Source organism: Micropterus salmoides, unplaced genomic scaffold, assembly GCF_014851395.1.
Source record: "Micropterus salmoides isolate LMB-PRFRI ecotype aquatic unplaced genomic scaffold, ASM1485139v1 Ms_hic_scaffold_11, whole genome shotgun sequence".
NCBI classification, from domain to species: domain Eukaryota; kingdom Metazoa; phylum Chordata; class Actinopteri; order Centrarchiformes; family Centrarchidae; genus Micropterus; species Micropterus salmoides.
In genome coordinates, this window is record NW_024040152.1 from 21403041 (window position 1) to 21424227 (window position 21187).

The 21187-nt window shown below is 39.6% G+C and overlaps 1 protein-coding gene across 2 annotated transcripts in view; it reads left to right on the plus strand.

Moving 5' to 3' along the window:
* The window catches only part of deptor (DEP domain containing MTOR-interacting protein), a 34357-nt gene that overhangs the window by 5816 nt on the left and 7354 nt on the right, over positions 1-21187 (plus strand). For both annotated transcript variants that reach the window (XM_038711834.1, XM_038711835.1), the window contains exons 4-9: positions 511-634; positions 9867-10045; positions 15095-15277; positions 15948-16085; positions 20029-20099; positions 20561-20665. In XM_038711834.1, coding sequence (XP_038567762.1) covers positions 511-634; positions 9867-10045; positions 15095-15277; positions 15948-16085; positions 20029-20099; positions 20561-20665 — 800 coding nt within the window. The remainder of the gene's footprint in view (positions 1-510; positions 635-9866; positions 10046-15094; positions 15278-15947; positions 16086-20028; positions 20100-20560; positions 20666-21187) is intronic.

The window sequence follows — 21187 nt, forward strand, 5'->3', positions numbered from 1 at the left end:
GTCTTTCTGTCTTTAGTTGAAGTTTAGACAGAACCAACACAATATTAACACATCCCAGCTACAGATGAATGATTTAATGATGTAGATTTTAGTGACTGTCTTAAACAAACATAATCAAAAATTCCCATAATCCCATTATGTCACGTTTGCTTGTGCTATTTTCTACCATCATTAATTAAACCCAACACTTAACTGGCTGTAAACTAAAAGGGCCCTTTGTAGCTGACAGTTTGAAATAAATGCATTTAGCTATTCCGTACATGGCAAATTTAATTTCTCATAATTTAAGTCCCTCTGTGTTTATTATGATACAAAAATATCAACATTCAGTAAGAGGAAGCATAGCATTTGTTTATATACAGTGTTCCTCTGTATGAAACGCTCTGGTTCTTGTGCGTCAATTAGTAACAACCTCTTCTTGTTCTGGCTGTTTGTCATTGAAAATCCATTTATGACGTCTGTGTTCCTTGCCCTTAAAATGAAAACATCAATGCATCTGTGTGTTTTCAGTGTGCGACGAGCACCGGGAGTTTAAAGACCTGAAGCTGTTTTACCGCTTCCGAAAAGACGACGGCACGTTCCCGTTGGACAGTGAAGCCAAAGTCTTCATGAGGGGGCAGAGGATCTATGAGAAGTAAGAACACGCACAAACACAACCACCCAGCCATGTTCTTCGTGGTGGATTATGAGAGGGATTATAGGAAATTGCTGTTAGTACAGTTGTGTAATGATTTTAGCATTTTTGATTGATTTCATCTTTTTAGCGTGTAGCTTTTAAAGGAATAGTTTAGGGCTGAAACGATTCATCGATTAAATCGATTAATAAAATGCCTCGATGCTTTGTTTAATCCATATAACTATACAGAACAGTGTTTCGCACATTTATTACTATCGCACATCGCGCTTACGTTGTGAACACAACGTGAATTATAATGCTGCTGTTTGCAAAGTGGAGGAAGAGAGAGAAATTAGTGAGGGACAAAGAAGAAAGTCCAAAGTATGGGATTATTTCAAGCTGAAGAAAAAAACAACTCTGTAATGTTACTGTTCATCCACTGTAAAACAAAATTTATGTTGCCTTGGCAACAGCACGATGGCATCTGAACAAAAAACAGCCTGTGTTCTGCCAGCGGTAACGGCAACTTTAGCAATTAACTGAAATCATGATTGATTGTTGAGTTGAAGGCTAGCCAAAGTAAGCCGCAATCCTCAGCTGAAAATGTGCACATGAGCGTTTGTTGTTCTCCTTTTTGGGCCCCCTGTCACCGGTCACGTAGTGTGAAAGCTGCAACCAAGAAAAAGTACTTCTTAAAGGACGCATTGATGAATGGTTGAAATAATCTATAAAAGCTTTGAATACTAAAATCATCGTTAGCTGCAGCCCTAGAATAGTTCATTGTAGTTTTCTTGCCACAAGTTAGATGTTAGTCACCCCTCTTATATTTGGACGATAAATATGAAGTTACTGCCAGCAGCTGGTTAGCTTAGCTTAGCATAAAGAGTGCAAACGGGGCAGCAGCTAGCCTGGCTGTGTCCAAAGGTAGTACCATCTGCCTACCAGTACCTCTAACACGCTTTATGTCTCGTTTCTTTAATCTTAATAAAAGCTAAAGTGTAAAAACTACATTTAGCCATCGGGGAAGGCGGAGTTTTTATGTGTCAGACTGTTTTTTTAGCCGGGACCAATTGGCAAGCAACCAGCGGAGACTGCAGGAAGTTACGGAGATCGTTTGTGAGCTTTAGAGGTGTTGGTACGTGGATTTTGTTACAATTGTCTAGTCTTAATGCTAAGCTAAGCTAATCAGCTGCGGGCTGTGTTACATGTTTACTGTACAGACATGAGAGTGGTATTAATCTTCTTGTTTGGTTTCTGTGAACAGTGGACAATCTGATGCTGTTTAAACTTTTACAACTTCATGGCCACTTTGCAAGCAGTAGCATGTCATACGTGCCATGCCATGAGTGTATTCTCCTGCCGTTCTCTTTGTGAGAGTCACTGGAAATGCCACCACCATTCATTTTTAGAAAATGAGTTTTTCTGGTAATTTGGATTCTGTTAGATTAGAGAGCATAATATTGAACTTGAACTGTTTTTAACCATGATAAAAGCCTGCAGGGGAAATCAGAAGATATGGGAAGAGATGACTCACAACATTTGCCCAGAGACAGGCTGGATTTAGAGCAGTGCAGAGGTCACCACTCGTGAGACTGCCATTGTTTGTCATTAACTTTGTGCTCATGATGCTGTTTTTCTAGTAGTGATGAGACTAATTGTTTCTATAGTAACCCCAAAGTCTTCCTCTGTATGTCTCCACTCCTCTCGTTAGTTGTCTGAGATCTGTCCTGTTTTGGATTTAAGCACACACTCTGTCTTTGCCTTTACAACCAAATCAGTGCTCTCTTAACATATAGACCTATTTTTCACACACGCACACGTGCACACACACAAACACACACACAGGAGTTGCATAAGAAATAGTCCAAGGGGAGACATCTGTCGTCTCCGCTCTCAAAGCTATGTGTTTATGTAATCACCATGGTGCAGGCCGGGACACAAACCACAAGCACCCCCAAGCTTGCGCTGGTGGTTGCTTGCTTGTGAACTAGAGTTACTTCACGGTTACACTTATGGCACAACAACAGTCCTCAGTCTTGCAACAGGAAGAACAACCATCTCCCAGTCTCCTGTGCCTCAGTGTAAATTGCAAATATCTCCCATCCGCGAAGGATCATTGGGCCTCATGCAAGAATATTTTCGGATTCTTATCTGAACTCTCTTACTGCTCGTACGAGTGTGCCATGTCTGATTCAGCTAATGCTTCTTGCTTCAGATAACGTGCAATGTGTAAATGACCCATGTAAACATGATGAATGCCTTCTGTGCACAAACAAGTCGAGTCCACGAGAATTGTAAATTAGCATAACTAATAACTAATATTGTGTCCTACCCTATATGGTAGGATGTGCTCATTCATAATTCCTGCTTCTGGAGATTAATAAAGGAAAGTCAATCATTTTTAACAGCGTCAGCAGTGGAATTAAGGGAATAGGGTTGGATCTGTGTGTCTGTCTGCAGAGTTGCAGCTCTAATAAGTCTCACATTTGCAGAAGCACAGCCCGTGTTAATCTATTTAACAACCATTCATCTGTCTCTGTCTAATATATCAGCACGCCGTCTATCTTTCCAAAAGATTACATTTCCAGCTGACCTTAGACATTTTGCAGTTTGAGATATTCATATTGATACCATAGTGTTACAATAAAATAGCATCAATAGCCAATTTAAATGAATGATGACATTGTTAGGCTATATGAATACATCTAGAATTATATTATATTTTGAACTGCAGAGTCAAACAGGATAATGTCAACATAATTGTCAATGTAATTTATATGGGATTTTCCAACTCAAAATTCCTTCAAAGTAATGAAATATACAATCCCTTAGGGAAAAACCTGGTTGGGGTAACAGCAGACTAATTGCACGTGACTCTTGTGACAGGTCTGGACCACTTGTAAAGTGAGAAAATTCAAATCACAAGACAATTGGTGAATGCGACAAGTTCTCCTTAATCATATGTAGATTTAGGAGAACAAATCTGTGTGCCTGCATGAGGCCCGATGTGTCTACTGCTTGTTTTCATAACTGTACACTAACATATGCTTAGGCTCTTTGGTAAGAGGTTTGCAAAGATTCAATTAAATTTCAGTACTTAAAATATAAAATGAATAAGGGGTTTTGCTGGGTTTTAGGATACTCAAGGACCAATAATCACAAACATCCCAATACAAGTTATTGGTCTTGAACAGGAAATTGGCTTCACTTGGTTGTCCTCCACAGTATACACTAGGGATGGGCATTTCAAGTAGGGCTGGGCGATATGGCCAAAAATGTTCTTTCAAGTTTAAAGGCTGATTTTTGCTCCTCAGTGAAAATTTAAAAACCAGATGGTTAATTATGTGGTTAAACTTTCTGTCTTTATGGTCTGAATGTGACAAACACTTGATGCCAAACAGTGGATCACTTTACAAGTCTGAGTTTAAATTTCAAACTATCATATTTTTAAACAGATATGATTAATCTTTTTTCAGGCCTCTTTTTTCAACAAAATAAATATTTTAATAGAAAAATTAGGTGCTAATTTGTTTGTGATTCAAATGAATTAAAGCAAATATTTGACGATATATTGAACATTTATTATATTGTTATTGAGGAAAATTATATTGTGATAATTATCATTGTTTTATTTCCCAGCCCTAATTTCAAGCAAAAACACTATTCGATAGTCACTGGGAAGTATTCGACCATTCTGCAAAGAAAAAGTATAGCCTCACAGAACCGCTAGCATGGCGGTAGATTATGGTTTTAAAATTAAGTTAAATGTTTGCCTTTTTATTTAACAGAGTTTAGTCTGGATGATGGACATGTTATACCTCCAATATATTTAAAAAAAAAATTGTTTGGCTGTTTCAGGTCTTGAATTTAATGTAAATTCATTGCTGGTTAACAAAAGTGGATTTGAGAGTTTGGAGTCAAAATGTGTTACTAAATGAACTTCTCTAAAGTAGTAGAAAGGTGAATTGCACAGTACAGCAGCTGATGAAGCAGGACACTACCGCCATGGTCAGGTTGGTTTGGGGATTCTCGTACGGCTCTTATGCACTGGCAAATTCTGACTTAAAGTTACTGTTATTCAACCAGCAAGTTGTTTCTTGATTAGAAATGACACAGGCGTCTGCCAGAAGATAATAAGACAATGTACAAGAGGCATCATTATGGAAAAAAATATTACTCATCTTTTATTTACATTTGAACAAAAAGTGGCATGTCCTAAATGATTCATACCTGTCTCAATAATCAATCGAAAAGCCTTTATTGGCTATTACAGCAATCAAACGCTTGCTATAATTGCTGACCAGCTTTCTGCATGTCTCCACTGGTATTTTTTTCCCCATTCATCTTTAGCGATGAGCTCCAACCATTTCAGGTTGGAGGGTCTCCTTGCCATCACCCTGATCTTTAGCTCCCTCCACAGATGCTCAATGGGATTTAAGTCAGGACTCTGGCTGGGCCACGGCAAAACGTTAATGTTTTTGTCTGCTAACCAGCGTTTGCTGTGAGTTTTGGGTCGTTGTCGTGCTGAAATGTCTACTGGTACCCAAGGTATTGCTCCTTTTTCATGGTGCTGTTTACTGTGATTAGGTTCCCTGGTCCACTGGCTGAAAAACAACCCCAAAACATTACGTTCTCACCACCATGTTTGACAGTGGGGATGGTGTTCTTAGGTGGAAATCAATAATAGACTGCCATTTCGCATAGATCGCTATATATGCAAAATCACAGACCGTACATACTCTACAAACTCCATTATCATACAGTATGTTATATCAAGTACTCTTTCCTACAGCAAGTTTCACATCTAGTTTCTACTGGGAAAAATAAACAGCCCTCCTCATACATGCAGATCTCACGCATTGATCTCTGATGCCGTTAACTGTCATATCAGCATACACAAATAAACAATAAATAAACCACAGGCAGGCATTTTTTAAACAGTTGTTACGACAAGGTTAGTCAGAGAGGACAGTGTTTTACAGGCCTTTGAGAGGATTGTTCACCATGTGGACTGTTTTATATACTCACGTGGATAAAACAGTATGATTTAAAGATGATTTCGTCAGCTCACATTGAACTGTCAAATGGAAAAAAAACCTTTTGAATAAATTAATGAAAACGTAATCTAGCCTTTATTTATGTGGTAGTTGATTCGATTCAATTCAAATTAGCTTTATTGGCATGAATGTATAACAACAATATTGCCAAAGCATTCACTTCACTGCCAAAGATTCATTGAGCATGAATGCCTTGCTCATCACATCTCCACACCTACAGTAGATGGTCCAGTAGAACCAGTCTTTTCTGTTGCCTCATTGCAGCAGATGTGGGCTTTGTGCATTGCTGAAGGGCGATCGTCTCCGTAGAATCAAGTAGGAAGGTTCAAGCTTTGTTTTTTAACTTCCATACCCAAAATGTATCTTGTCAGTGTACAGTAGGTATCAAACCAGCAACTTTGAGGTCAAAAACGTACTTCTCTAGTCCACTTCATTAATAAGGAATCAAACTTTTACCTGCAATAAAATGTAAATTATGTTCTCGCCAATTCAGTATAGTTTACTGAAGTCACTTCAAGCATAGAGAACGATGATCAGTATCTCCAATATTTGAGCTTTATTCTCACTACTTGATGACACATGAATTTATTTTGTGTTTTTGCATGACCGTTTGCTGAGTCAGTGTGTACTTTTAGTGTGTGTGAGAGAGAAAGAGACAGGCAAATACTGCTTACCTGTTCCGTGTGTCTTTTCAAGGATAGACAACTTGAAAAACAACAAAGACGGTCTCTCTTTGCCCAGGCACCACTGTCCTTAAAGGAGCATACTGGTGGTATTGCATGTTTTAGCCCATAAATTACAAATTGCCTGTGCTTAACATTATCGGTGACCATTTTTCTGCATTCCAGACTTCATCACACTGAACATGTATTTATCTTTTTTCTGCTGCTAAATAAAGCGAGAGCAACACAGCCTTTATTTTCCAACATACCACTGGTTTAACGTGTTTCACAGATATAAACATTAAAACATTTCATTTTATTTAACTTGGATGGATTAGTAATGCTAATGGCTACTGAAAGTCCAGTACATTAAGTACAGTAAGTAACATTATCATTTGTTTTTCCAGGAGGTGGAGACTGTAACTGAGATTAAGGGCTGGACAAATAAAACAGATTTGACATGAGAAAGATGTATGTCATTAAAGGTTCAGAGCTGGTTGTGTTAGAGTGCATGAGTGTGCTGGTCTGTTTGTGTAACAGAAATATATTTAGTAAGAGTAATTTAGCATTCAAGTGACCACAGTGCAACTGAAATGGGATTATAAAGGGGGAAAAAAGTGTTTTCATGTGTGTTTTCTGAATAAGGGTTCTGAATTAGGTATAGTGTTGTTTTTCTCATATTTTAACAGTTTCCCCAGAGACTTCAATAACCTTTTTAAATCAAACCTACAGGCAAATTAACAAATTAACCTAAACGAGACAAAAACACAATCATGTTCTCATGCATACTGTAGATACAGTCTCATGTAAGGCATGATAGACTGTATTGCTTATGTAATACCCAACAACCTATTATTCCAACACTAAGCTTTTCTTTGAGTTACAGTACATGGAGTCAATCCCGTTGAGCTAACATAACATGATCTGTTGACTTAACATGTTTACATGGATTAAATGGCTTTGTGCGCACAGCCACGTCTCATGGAACATTATGTCCAGTTCTTTCAACATTGGTATTATGATGCTGGTTGCTAATGTGGGCCATAGCAGCTGTCCTACTAAATAAATCAAAATCTGACATCTAAACAAGGCATGTTTTCTGTTGTGTGTTGACTTGAGTACATGAGTGAAGTACTTCAGCAGTCCCGGGTGTGCGCCTCAGCCTATTTCCTTAAATGCTTTTAAACTGCAGTTCTATTTTTTAACCCAACACAGGGTTGAAACTTGAGGAACACAGTGTCACCCTGGGGTCAAGCTATAAAATAATGTCTCATTTTTCTCTCGAAATGTGGGGCTACAGCTGTGGATTATCAGTCATAGTTGAATGAACCACACTGAGGATAGTGCTGGCAGAAAGCTCTCAGAAGAATCCAAGGCCTTTTGCCGAGAGGAGGCTTTTTACAGCCTGCACCTGAATTAGGTTTATTTAGTTTAATTTCATGTATTAGGATCCTCCTTTAGCTTCACTAAAGCAGAAGTGTTTTCCTGAGCTCGGGAGGTTTTACCATTAATGTTAAACCTTTTTGGAAATATGCTCATTCAGTTTCTTTCTGAGAGTTAGATGAGAAGATTGATACCACTGTATGGTAAATATGTAGCTTGAGGCAGCAGCTGGTTAGCTTAGCTTAGCATAAAGGCTGAAAACAGCTAGCCTGGCTCTTTCCAAAGGTAACATAATCCTCCTACAAGCATGATGGGCAAATTTTGTTATATTCGGACAGAGCCAAGCAATCTGTCTCTCCCCTGCTTCAAGTCTTCATGCTAAGCTAGGCTAACTGTCTCCTGGCTGTAGCTTCATATTTAATGTATAGATGTAAGAGTAATATCAGTCTTCTCATCTAACTCTCTACAAGGAAAGTGAATAAGCATATTTCCCACATCTAACCACTGTCACATTTAATCTGTTGACTAATCTGGTATGAAATTGTGAAAAAAAAAATCACATCCAAGGTTAAGTTGGTACAGCTTGCACTGGCTCTTCTATCCAGTTTAGACTGGTCTAAGTAGGTGGGTGGCAGGATGGTGCAGTGGTTAGCACTGTCTGCTCACAGCAAGAAGGTCCGGGGTTTGAAACTTGGTCATCCCAGGCCTTTCTGCGTGGGTTCTCTCTGGGTGCTCCAGCTTCCTTCCACCATTCAAAAACATGCAAGTTAATAGGTTAATTAGTGAATCTAAATTGCCCTTAGGTGTGCGTGTGTGACCCTGCACAGATAAGCAGGTTTAATGTATAATTAGATCTGTGTTTGTTGAAGTTTCTTTGCTTAGAGCCTACATGCTTCATACGATGGCGGTGCAAATATTCATTTTCTTTTGGGTTTCCATAATTTCAGTTCATTAAAGTTTCTAATCATTCCTACAAATCTCCAAGCTGCTATTATTTCCATAAATTATCTGTCCGCCTGTATTACACTGTTTGCTGTGTAGAGGCGACAGTTTAGTGAATGATTGATAGCCATTAAAACAGAGTGTGGGAATGTAATGGTGCCAGCAAAACACAGCCAACCAAGATGTGGAACGTTTAGTATCTCTCTGATACAGTTTGTTGCTTTCACGTGTTTTGACATGCACAGGTGTGTCACGGAAAGCTTGCTGATTTATATTTTTAATCTTCAGGCAACAGTGTTTAGGTGTGAGTGACTGACGTTAAATTTTTAAGATACCAGCATTGGGAGAGAGTCAGCAGTTCTGTTCTGTGCATGCGTGCCTGTTTTTTTGTTTGCATATGTCTCATCTGGTGTTGTCCAAAAGAGACCACAACACCTGCTTCATGTTATCCTTTGATAAAGACTATTCAGAATTACGCACATCTATAAAAAAAAAAAAAAAAAAAGTAAAACAGGCTCATTTGTGATACTTTAAGTTTCAGTAGAAACTATGAAATCTTAACAGCTTGTTTGAGCTTTTACACCCGGCTAGGTTGAGCCCACAAAACCTCCACTGACTGTCAGTTAAGCAGATCTCGAAGGTTTTTTCTCGATGTAATTACCTTGCTATCATGCTTCTCATCTGTGGTTTTGGTGTATGAGGCTCTCTGAATAACATGAATTTAGATTGTCAGTGCCTCCAATAATGTGGCTAAAGTGCTAACCCAGAGACAGTTAACAGTGCAGTGTTTGTGCATTTTGACTGTGCTGAGTGGCGAAATAGGCATATTTGGAAGATTTTCCCTGCTGGAAATTCCCACTGAAGAAAGCGTACTTTTTAAAATTAACCCCCCCCCATCAGCTCAGTATGTATTGCATATAACACTTAACTGGCAGCTGTTACTAAGGAGACAGTAAACCAAAGCTGCAAAATGTGTGTTATGGCATATTCCCATTGCTTTCTTGATGTAGTCAAGAATACTATACTGTAGATGCTGAACTGATATCCATCACCAAATTGATAAACAAAATTCCATTAGTGGAGTGGGTTGCTAAATTTTAAGCTTAGTAAACGGATCGCCGACCTATGACTTATCTCGTAAGGTGGTAATGTACTCTGCTTCTTGACTAATTAAAGTAACAAATATTTGCTCTTTTCACTCTGCAGGTTGATGAACACAGAAAACAACCTATTACAAACCAGGGAGGAAGAGGGCGTGGCATTCGAGCGGACGCTGGTGGCATCAGAGTTTATCGACTGGCTGATTCAGGAGGGTGAGATGGCAACCAGGGAGGAGGCAGAACAGCTGGGACGGAGGCTTCTTGAACATGGCATCATCCAGCATGGTGAGGAATATGGGACAACTGTGTGTGTCACGCTTCAGATAAGACCCAGGAATAGACTGGAGACAAGAGCTGGTTCTCAGAGATTTATTGAGTCAAGGAGCTGGTGGTGGCTGCAGGGATCAGGGCAGGCGGGTGAAGGAAGCTGATGGGGTCCAGGCAGAGAGGCAAACAGGTAACAGGCAGGAGAGTGAGAGCCAGGAGGCGGGGAAGGTGAGTTGGTCACGGACGTTGTCAGCTTAACAAACAGAGTACAGGTATGGTTCCTAACCAAACGAGCTGGTAGCAAAGACATACAGAGACAACTTAACAATCCAGCAAGGAGAGGATGTCAGGCCGCTGCTTAAGTAGGGCAGGAACCCGAGGGAGTGCAAATCACGTGCAGGTGTGTGTAATCAGCTCCTCGCAGCTGACACGCCTCCCGGCAACCTGCAGGTGAGAGAGAAAGGGGAAAAGGGCCGGAAACCAAAAACCGCAGCCACACCCAGGGGAAAAAAAACCCACACAAACAAGGCAGTCTTCCACAAGTCAGGGTTAGGTCGCAGCAGGGGGGGGCGTGACAGTGTGTGTGACCTGCGTGCTGAAAATGTTCTTTTATGTGCTGAAAACATTTCAAGAGTAACATCTGCACCATTCTACTAGTATCTAAAAAATTCGTGATCAAAGTTGAGTTAATTTAATATATTCATCTATGTAATCACCTCTTGCTGTGTCTGCATAAACCCGCTCCGTAAAAAAAAAAAAGCTTTTAGTACCTGTATGTAGTCCCTGTATGTAGTCCCTGTACGTAGTCCCGTCTCACCCTTACATAATCCTGTCAGAGAGCTCTTAAGTTCTGCCATCGGCCATATTCAGACTACAGACTGACTTCTTCACAGCTCCTCCTTAACTGCTACATTAGCTTTGCTCTTTTGGGTCATGCAATCTGATAACTGTTGTAGACGTTATGATTGCGGCTCACTCTAACACCCTTTTGACCTTTTTTATTTCTTTTTGTCCATAGTCGTGCAGTTCAGTCTGAGCTTGCAGCAGTTTTTAACACAGAGGAGTCTCGGCTGACAGCTTCATCACTTCACCACTTAATCTGACCTGCATTACAGTTATACCTTTCTATGAACCCCCCTTCCCACCACCACCACCCTCACCCCCCAGAAAATAGGTTAACATAGTCTCAAATGGGAAACAGGAAACTTCAAATGGAAACTCACCTAAAAGTCATTACATCTTATTTTGGGCTCCCTGCTCTTTTGGACTGACCCACATTATACTGGGACTGTATTTCACTAGACTTGATTCTGTGTCTTCTATACTTAACCAGGCCTGGCTGGTTTCAAGAGTATAGAGAATAGAGTCACAGGTTACTGAGTAATAAACAATGAACATGAGGAAAATGTGCACAGGTATCAGGAGGCCAACAGGTTCTACTGGCTGTACAGAGCTGAACCAACTGAACTTTTATTTATATTTATATATATATATATAATTTCAGCTGGTAAGATACTGCGCAGAACCCTCAAACTCCCAGGACCCGAGCTTGAGGATGAGACACATACCACTCCACAAGGAGGGTGGAAGGGGGAATTTATTTATATATATAGTTAGTTAATTAACCCATAAATGTTTATCAACTTAAAACAATAAAATCGCCTGCCAAATCTGTCTAGTGTAAACAAAGAGAGTGTAGATGTAGAGACATACATACAGAGACAGACACATTATCACTCCAGAAGCATATTGGGGAATTTCAGAGGAACTGAAACCCAGAGTGTTTTTCTCTATTTTAGAAGAGCATTAATGTTTCTGCTTTGTGTGCAGTGTAATCAAACATATCACTCCCAGCTGTGAATGTGTGTTTGCATCCTCTTATTAAATCAAGCCAAGGGCACAATTAGCGCCAGCTGTACTGAGAGGGCACAACATTGTTGATGTCTTCTCACCAAAAAAGCTGTCTTCAAATGTGCAAATATTAGAACACCGAGTGATGAGCCACACAAGTGCATTTGTATATTCACCTGTGGGGTGTGTCATACGATGGTCTTCATTCTCACCTCTACAGTCTGTGCACGGTTTTCTTTAACAATGAACGTAGATCCTGAATGAATCTCTGTTGGCTCACCACATGACATGAAATTTAATTTGACGCTGATGTCTATGGCTCAGTCCCGTGTCTGATTAAATTAGGATGTGCATTTCTGCAGAGGAGTCACATGGCCTTAATGTTGGAGTTTTTTTTCTTCATTTGAACATACAGTAATATGCAGATTTCACCACATGATAATTAGTAGCTAGACATGTTCACACATACACAGAGCACTTGGATTCCATTTTTAAAAGAGTAAACAATAGCAAAATCATATTCAATTGAGGCATTGAACATTTATAATATAACCTTTAACTCAGCTACTCTGGTGTGGATTACAGATTGTATATGGCCATTAGGGACAGTACATGCCACTTCACTTTTAATGCACTACAGAGCCAGATCTGGTTCCTGCCGGCCTCCCTGTGGGAATAACTGAACCGGCATTACACGGATGATATGTGGACTTCACACTGTACATATCAGTATACGCCCTTTTATTTCATTAAGGAGAGAGAATGAAACTAATGTAGTTGTCTTTACAGGCCTTTAATTCCCATTAGAAACACATTATAAACATGGTAGAGAGGAACAGTTTACTAGCTAATCTGCATTTCTGCTCTCTGCTCTGCAAAGGTCATGGTCACACATTCATTCGTATAATGTATAGAAACAAAGTCTCGGTGGATCCACATTGTATCATTGTTTACTGTGGGGCAGTATGGTAGCTGTTTTTCTGCACTGTACATCCGACCAGCTGACATTGGGGATCCCACACTAAGAGGCACCTTTAATACAGACCTACAGTCAAGGTAAATTTTTCAGACAATGTATATAAGCAACTTAAGTATATGAGTTACTCAAGTGGACAGTGTAGAGTCGGTGTATCACTGTGCCAAAGACAACCGAGATATTCCTAAACCAGTATAACAAGAGAGACGGTGTTTCGGTTTCACAGTAGTTCAGTCCTAAAACACTTCTCTAAAGACATTTCCATAGTATTTTTTTTTCTTTTGTCACATATAATATTAATATATTAATATATGAATTTATTATAATATTGACAATAGCCATGCACCTACAAAAGGATATGTGAACTAACAAGAAGTCTAATGTGTGTTTCTTGTCTACACAGTAGAACACTAAATGGCTACATTTACATTTACGCTAGTACAGTACACTAGTATACACTATTAGTGTACTGTATGTGTGCTACTTATTACTTGATATTTCTATACTTTTGTCGCACTCAAACACTAACCATTGATGACCAGAATTGGGGGTGGGTAAGGAGATAATGTTGGAGGGATTGGCTAAGGGCATGTAACGATTACATTTTTTTTAAAATGTGTACGTTCGACTGTGTACACCATTTCAACCATAGAGTGAGTAATAAGGAAGTACAACTTTATTTATATTTCACCTCTTTTAATACAGGTGAATGCTGTACATAATATCAAGCATAAACATAAGAAATGCAACACTCAGACAAGAGAAAAACATTTAAAAGGTCATACACATACACCCTCATACAAATGCAACACACCTATGACCACCTAGGATCACAAAAGAACGGTCACCTTTTTTGCGGTTGTCACGCGGTTTAGCCAACAGGTTTTGGTTGCATGACCTAACAGATCGCTCAGTGGTTAGTAGCTCGGAAATGTAGGCAGGAGCTAAGCCACGTAGTGCTTTATAAGTGATTAAAATAATTTTTTAATCAATCCTGAACTTTAAATAGCTCTGCATGACTAGTCTAAGCCAGTGCAGCGAGGCTAAAATAGGAGTAATGTGTGATCTACGACTAGTCCTACTTAAAAACCTAGCTGCTGCATTCTGTACAAGCTGTAGAAGTGCCAGGGCCGTTTGAATCAGGCGAGTGAAAAGGGTATTATAAAAGTCACGTATTTTTGTGGGTTGAAAAAAACATGAACAAGTTTGTTGACATGGTTTTCAGATTTCAGTTGAAGTTCAAAGATTTCTAGAGTATGGTTTGACATAGAGGCAAGTGGGCCAATGTACTGGAAGATGTCTTTAGTAGCATTTTCAGAGCCAATGATAAGAAGCTCAGTTTTTTCAGAATAAAGTTGAAGGAAGTTTAGTGTGATCCAGTCCTTTTATAGCCGCTAAACAGGACTGTAAGAGATCAAATTGGCAGGAGGGCAGGCGCAGATAAGAAATTGTAAAATGATAAATGCAATTCACAATTGTCAGTTGAGGTAGCAGGGATAGCAGTGGGTGAAGGATGAACAAATTGATTGATTGTGCTAAACAGGGCTGGGGATTTATTACTGGTCATTTATTCTCAGACGTAAGCTGTTCTTGCATCCTTTAATTTCTGATTGAGCAAAGTCAAAAGCTCTTTCATGAGGAAGGTTACTGGAAGAAATTACCAACATGATACGTGCTTTCAATGGGTATATATGGAGCAAATATTTATTTCTACAAGGTAATTCATGCTTACTAGTGCAACATGATCTAACAATAACATTTTTTTCAAGAAATGATGGGAAATAGGAAATCTAGTGTTTTTCTTATTAATTAAAATTAAATTGTACTCCGTCAACTCCTCAGTTCAGCTGCTCTTATCAGCTCAGCTGACGTGCCTGAGGTCGACGCTCTCTGAGGTCAGTTTTGTGTTTGTTCAGCTCAGGTGATCTCAGCTCAATAGACAGTTTGTTTAGTGCTGCAGAATTTAAGGCGTGGCTGAGCTCAGTTCAGGTGAGAAACATGAATCTGTGAGGTTTTCAGCCAAGCTGGCCTACAGAAGAAATGATTCACTTCACTAAAATAATTTGACTTAGGTGTAAGGATGTTAGATTCTGACTCACAACCAGTATAGAAATACATTTAACAAGCCAATCAAACCATTTCCTCATGTTTAACATCTCAACCCTTGTCTTATCTCTCTCTCTCTTTCTCTTTAACAAAGCTTATTTATTCCCTCCATGTCCCTTTTTGTTTGTCACCAGTCACCAACAAGCATCACTTTGTCAACGGGCCCCTACTCTACCAGTTCAGGATGAATTTCCGGCGACGCCGGCGATTGATAGAACTTCTTCACGAGCGTGGCCGCAGCATCCCAGAGAGTCATGACAGCCCCTTCTGTCTCCGCAAACAGAACTCAGACGGAGGCAACACAAGCTTCCTCTCAGGTAGACACTATACCACACACACAAAGTAATTGTATATACAGTGATCATATCCAGTTTTACAGTGTTGTAAACCAGCTATTAATAGTGGTCAGTGTGTGTTTGACAGAGAAGGTGAAGTTAGCTGTCCTTCAATTGAAACCTTACAGAAAACTTTCAATGTGTTACTTTTTTCTCATAATTCACTTTAAATGTTTCCCTAGGTTATTGGATCCTGTTTTCTAGGAAAAAAAAACTGTGACATATTAACACCGTTTAGCATTCGCTTCTGTTGACACAGAGGATAACTGGCGACCTTGGTGGTGTCTGCCATGTAAAGATAACAGAGTGGATCTTTCATGAGTGTAAAATGATTGGACAAGGGCTGCAATTCAGATACTCCTCCTTATCAGGAAACAGGAAGTAACGGGAAACAGGGTTTACATAACAAATATTTATAGATTTTTTTGGAGACTTATGTGATGGTTTATACTAATTGAGGATGATTAAATGAGGCATTTGTTTTCATAATGAGCTGTAATTCGGAATATTAATTAAGTAAATAAAAGGCTCCATGTAAACACATTTAGGATTAGTACTTTTCAAGCTGTTTATTGACCGGCAGGAAGAAAGGCTTTCTCCTCCTCCCGTCTGTCTTTAGTCATTCGCCTCTCTTTGTCTCTCTCCGTCTCAGTGAGTCCCACTAAAGAGATAAAGGTGGTGGTCGGAGTTCGGCGGAGCAGCATGAGCAGCAGCTGTGGCAGCAGCGGTTATTACAGCAGCAGTCCTACGCTCAGCAGCAGTCCACCTGTCCTCTGCAACCCCAAGTCAGGTGAGATGACGTAGGGCACACTCACAAACACAATTTTGTTTTCAGGTAGTTTATGTGTCAGCTTTTATAAATGTGTGGTTTTCAATTAGTTCTTTCTTATTCATGTTGGATGAAATCTGCGTTAGCCAATGGCAACCTGACCAAGTCGGTTTCTGGTTTTCACCCAATCACTAGATCACTGTCTCACCATGAATGTGGAAAACTGGTATAGAAGCGGAAGGGACGGGATAGATGTTTTTTGTACATACTGGCAGATGAATGGCTCCTGGGTCAAGCCTTTTAATGTATTGATTATACTGGTAATGAGTTCTTTAAGACACTAATTCCTAATGTGACTTTGCAGTATACATTTTAGAACATTGCATATGTTTATTAAACTTTCCATCCTTAACACTACTTTCTTGTGACTTAAGCCACCTCATGCCATTATTCTCATCACAAACTGTAAACTTCATTTTATTTAAGTGAACTTATAAAGAGAAAGGCTTAATGGCCTCACGTTAACTACAGAGTTAGATATACAGTCCCCTCCCAAAGTATTGGAACGGTAAGGCAAATTCCTTTGTTTTTGTTGTTCACTGAAGACATTTGGGTTTAAGATCAAAAGATGAGTATGAGTTCAGAATTTCAGCTTTTATTTCCTGGTATTCACATCTAAACGTGTTAAACAACTCAGGACATATCACCGTTAGTATTGTATTGAGCCAAGACCAAGACCAGTTCCCCACAATACATGAAACGCAATTAAAACACCCACATACAAACACTCCTTTTCCATGCTTACCATCGCGGGGAGGGGTGACAGCCGTTAACGGTAACAAAACATTTTTAATTAGGGTTATTGGTTGCATTTGAATACGTTTTACATCCAATCAAAGTTAGGTTGTTAACAAATAAATCAGACAATGCAAAAGCGATGTATTGATATTCCCTAAGTTATGGTCTTGACTGGTCTTGAAATAAAATCCAGAGTCTTCAATGTCCGAGACCGAGACAAGACCAAGTACAAATGTGGTCGAGTCCGAGACGAGACCAAGACCGTCAAAAAGTGGTCTTAAGACTGGTCTTGAGACCAAGACCGATCTCAAGTACTACAACACTATTTGGTGGCATAACCCTTGCTTGCAATAACTGCTTCAAGCCTGCAACCCATCGACATCACCAAACTGTTGCATTCTTCATTTGTGATGCTATTCCAGGCTTTTACCGCAGCTTCTTTCAGTTCTTGTTTGTTTCGGGGTGTTTCTCCCTTCAGTCTCCTCTTAAGGAGTTGAAATAAATGTTCTATTGGGTTAAGGTCAGGTGAGACTTGGCCAGTCTAAAACCTTCCACTTTTTCCCCTGATGAAGTCCTTTGTTTTGTTGGCAGTGTGCTTTGGGTCATTGTCCTGCTGCATGATAAACTTCGTCCTGATTAGTTTCAATGTATTTCTCCATAAATTGCCAGACAAAATGTTTCTGTCCACTTCTGAATTCATTCTGCTGCTACCATCATCAGTTACATCATCAATAAATATTAATGAGCCTGTTCCAGAAGCAGCCATGCACGCACAAGCCATGACATGACCTCCACCATGCTTCACAGATGTACTTGTATGCTTCGGATCATAAGCAGTTCCTTTCTTTCTCCACACTTTGGCCTTTCCATCACTTTGGTAGAGATTAATCTTGGTCTCATCAGTCCATAAAATTGTGTTGCAGAACTTTTGCGGCTCATCTCTGCTCTCACGATATCTCACGTCATCAACTACTATTTTCCTTGTCCGACCTGGTTGACGTCTGTTGCTCAGTACACCGGTAGTTTCTTTCTTTTTCAGGACATTCCAAATTGTTGTGCTGGCTCTGGTGGATTTACCTTCTTTTCTCAGCTTGACAATGCCTTGTTTTTCTCCCATAAACAGCTCTCTGGTCTTCATGTTGGTTTATCTTCTTTAACAGGAAATGCAGTCTTTATAGGTTTGAACCAAGGATGAAAACTTAGACTAGTCATGCAGAGCTATTTAATGTTTGGACAATCAACCTAAAAGGCAACACCTGGGCAACAAGAAACATCTGTCAGTCACATGTTCCAATAGTTCTGCTCACTTGAAAAATGGGTGGGTTCAAACAAAGGGTGATATGTCCTGAGTTGTTTAACACATCTAGATGTGAATACCAGGAAATAAAAGCTGAAATTCTGAACTCTTGTCTCATACTCATCTTAAACCCAAATGCCTTCAGTGGACAACAAAAACAAAGGAATTTGCCTTACCTTTCCAATACTTTGGGAGGGGACTGTATATGTGTGGCTTGTAACAAGTGATACATAGTACTTGGAGGTGGACTGCTTTAACTTCTGTGCGGAGATTTAAATGAAGAAGGGATGCCTTTGAGATGTGCGTGTGGGGGTTTTCTGCTTTGTGTGTTTTACTACTGTGAGGTTTCCTTTGATGTGTCTAATCCAAGCAGAGTCCTTGACAGAGTCTCTTTGTAGCAGCAGATACCCTTTCAACATGAGCGCACACACACACACACACACACACACACACACACACATAAACACAAACTCTGCTTCACATTAACCTTAGGAATAGTGTGTTTCACATGATGGGAAGGTAAGAAGTCCAAAAATCTGAAACATTCACAGTAGATGATGACACAAAGGTTGCTGAGTGTTTAAGAGGATCTGTTTCTGGGATGCATTTATAAAGCCAGACTAAAAAATAACCCAGTGTTGGCTTCTGATTTGAAGTAAAGCTGGCAGATGTCGAGGTATTAAAGAGGTTGTCCTTAGATCTGATCAGATCAGGATTTCCACAGAGAGATTATGGAAATGTCCTGATCAAGAGAGTAAAAGGTCTCTCTCGCTTCACGTCCTCTCGGTTATCAGATTAGAATGAAGTACTACACAGACCACAAGTGATTTGTCAAGAACAAGCAGTGCAGTACGCACAGGCCCTCTAAGGGATGTGCTCTCAGCTTTGTGTGGAAACAGTAAATGCATTTCAAGTCATTTTAGCACTTAAAGGTTTGTTCAGCACACACACATTTTCTTAATTCACACTGTAGATGCTGTTTTCTGTCTGTGTTAAATAATAAACTGTCAAAAACTGCTGTATAAAGCATGACATATGATATGGTTCTGGTTTATAAATCCCAATCAATGGACATACAAATGCCTTTAATCAGCCTAAAGGAGAAGTGCAATTTCAACAAATGTCTATGTGCACAGTATAGTGTCATTCATTAATCACTCTTGTACATATAAACCATAATCATTCGTGTTATCTCAATCATCAGACCTGAGTAAGGTAAACAGTAATGATTTAGTTGACATGCCTCATTTTAAAGGGTTAATAATGAACAAAACATTTAGGAAAAAAATACAAAAGCAAGAATAAAGAATGTGAGCAGTTAACTAGAAGTTTGTAGTTGGTATATTATAGATCGATGTGTAGATGGCAGAAATGCATGCACACAGTGAAATTGTCTAAAAACCTAAAAAAAAAACAACCTCTAAAATATATGAGATTTATTTTCTTTTTCTTTTATGTGTGGGTATTGGTGTGTGCATGGATCGTCCCCGCTCTATGTTTTGTCAAATGTTTCATCAGTTGTGAGTGAATTTAAAATTTTTTTATCATTTTTTGAGACGCAAAAGTAAATCCTGTGTAGAGTCGTGTTTAAGTGAGTAATGTTTCGGGGAAGTTGAAGCACGAGAAGGGGAGCTGTATTGATTCAGGAAGCGGCGGCCCTCCAGGCCCTGTTTGCATGTGACAGTCATTACCACTTTCTACACACACATACATACATTCACACTTTTAACCAACAGTATCGTGCTTGTGTGTTTCAGTGTGTGTGCTTGTTCATGCATGTTTACAGAGGTATGTGTGCACTAACAATATATATGTTCAAATGAATGTAGCCAATAACAATTTGTGTGTGAATGTTTGTGTGTGTTTCAGTTCTGAAAAGGCAAGTGAGTCCAGAGGAGCTGCAGAAACCAGGAGGACCTTTTCTAAAGAAGACATTCACTGTAGGACACACACAAACTCTCTCTGTCTCTCTCTCTCTCACTCACACATGCACACACACACAAACAACTGAGTTCAAACAAAGACAGCATGGATAAAGTCACACACACTCACAGTCACGTATCCCTCTCACATGCACACACTTGTGGATACATAAGCCACAGATGAGTGTGATCACCATAGGGTGCCAAATGAGTATCACTCTTCCGGAGAATACTGAAAATTGAAAAAGTATTATGTGTGTACAGTAATTTATAGACATGGTTGCAAAGTGTGGATGTTCGTTATTGACATTGTGGGAACAGTATATGATGGAGAGAGTCTAACCACAAAGATCCACTTACTAGCTACAACCACACATTTTAACAGATGAACATTTTGGTGTGGTTTAAATACTAACCCGTGTGTATAAAAAATAGCAAGATGTCATGTTATGTCAACATGTGTTCTCGTTGTTCCTCAGATTGTAGGTGATGCTGTGGGCTGGGGCTTTGTGGTGCGAGGCAGCAAACCCTGTCACATCCAGGCTGTGGACCCTGGCGGACCTGCAGCTGCTGCTGGCATGAAGGTAAGAACAGGAGAAATGTATCGAGTCCTGAAGTGTAAATTAACCAACATATAGAGTGAAGGTGAGGTAAGGAGGAATTGCAGTTCTTGATTTACATGTGTGAAAGTGTTACTGTAGGTAATCTGCTGAGGTTGCAGTACTGTTGGACAAATGGGTTTTGTCATCTGTGATTTTATAACTATCTTCATGACAGTGCAATGTGATGATTGGAGAAGGGAGCTCGTGTTATTTAATTCTGAGCGATTGAAATGTAAAACATGGTGTTGGTGCCATGGTGGCGCCATTGATGTTTGAGACAGCATCTTCTGTGCTTGGCCACAAAGTTGTTTTCATAAATGCAAAGTACATTGCAAGTAATTGTCTGAACAGGGTTTTATGAGTGGGTTGTTAAGTCTGCACTTAAATATAAACTGTTATACTTACTGTGCTGACTGTGTTAGACAAGAATGAAAGAGAGGAGTAGGGAAGGAGTAGAAATAAATATACTGGGAAGATCCTGTAACTTAAGCCTGCGTGATGGTT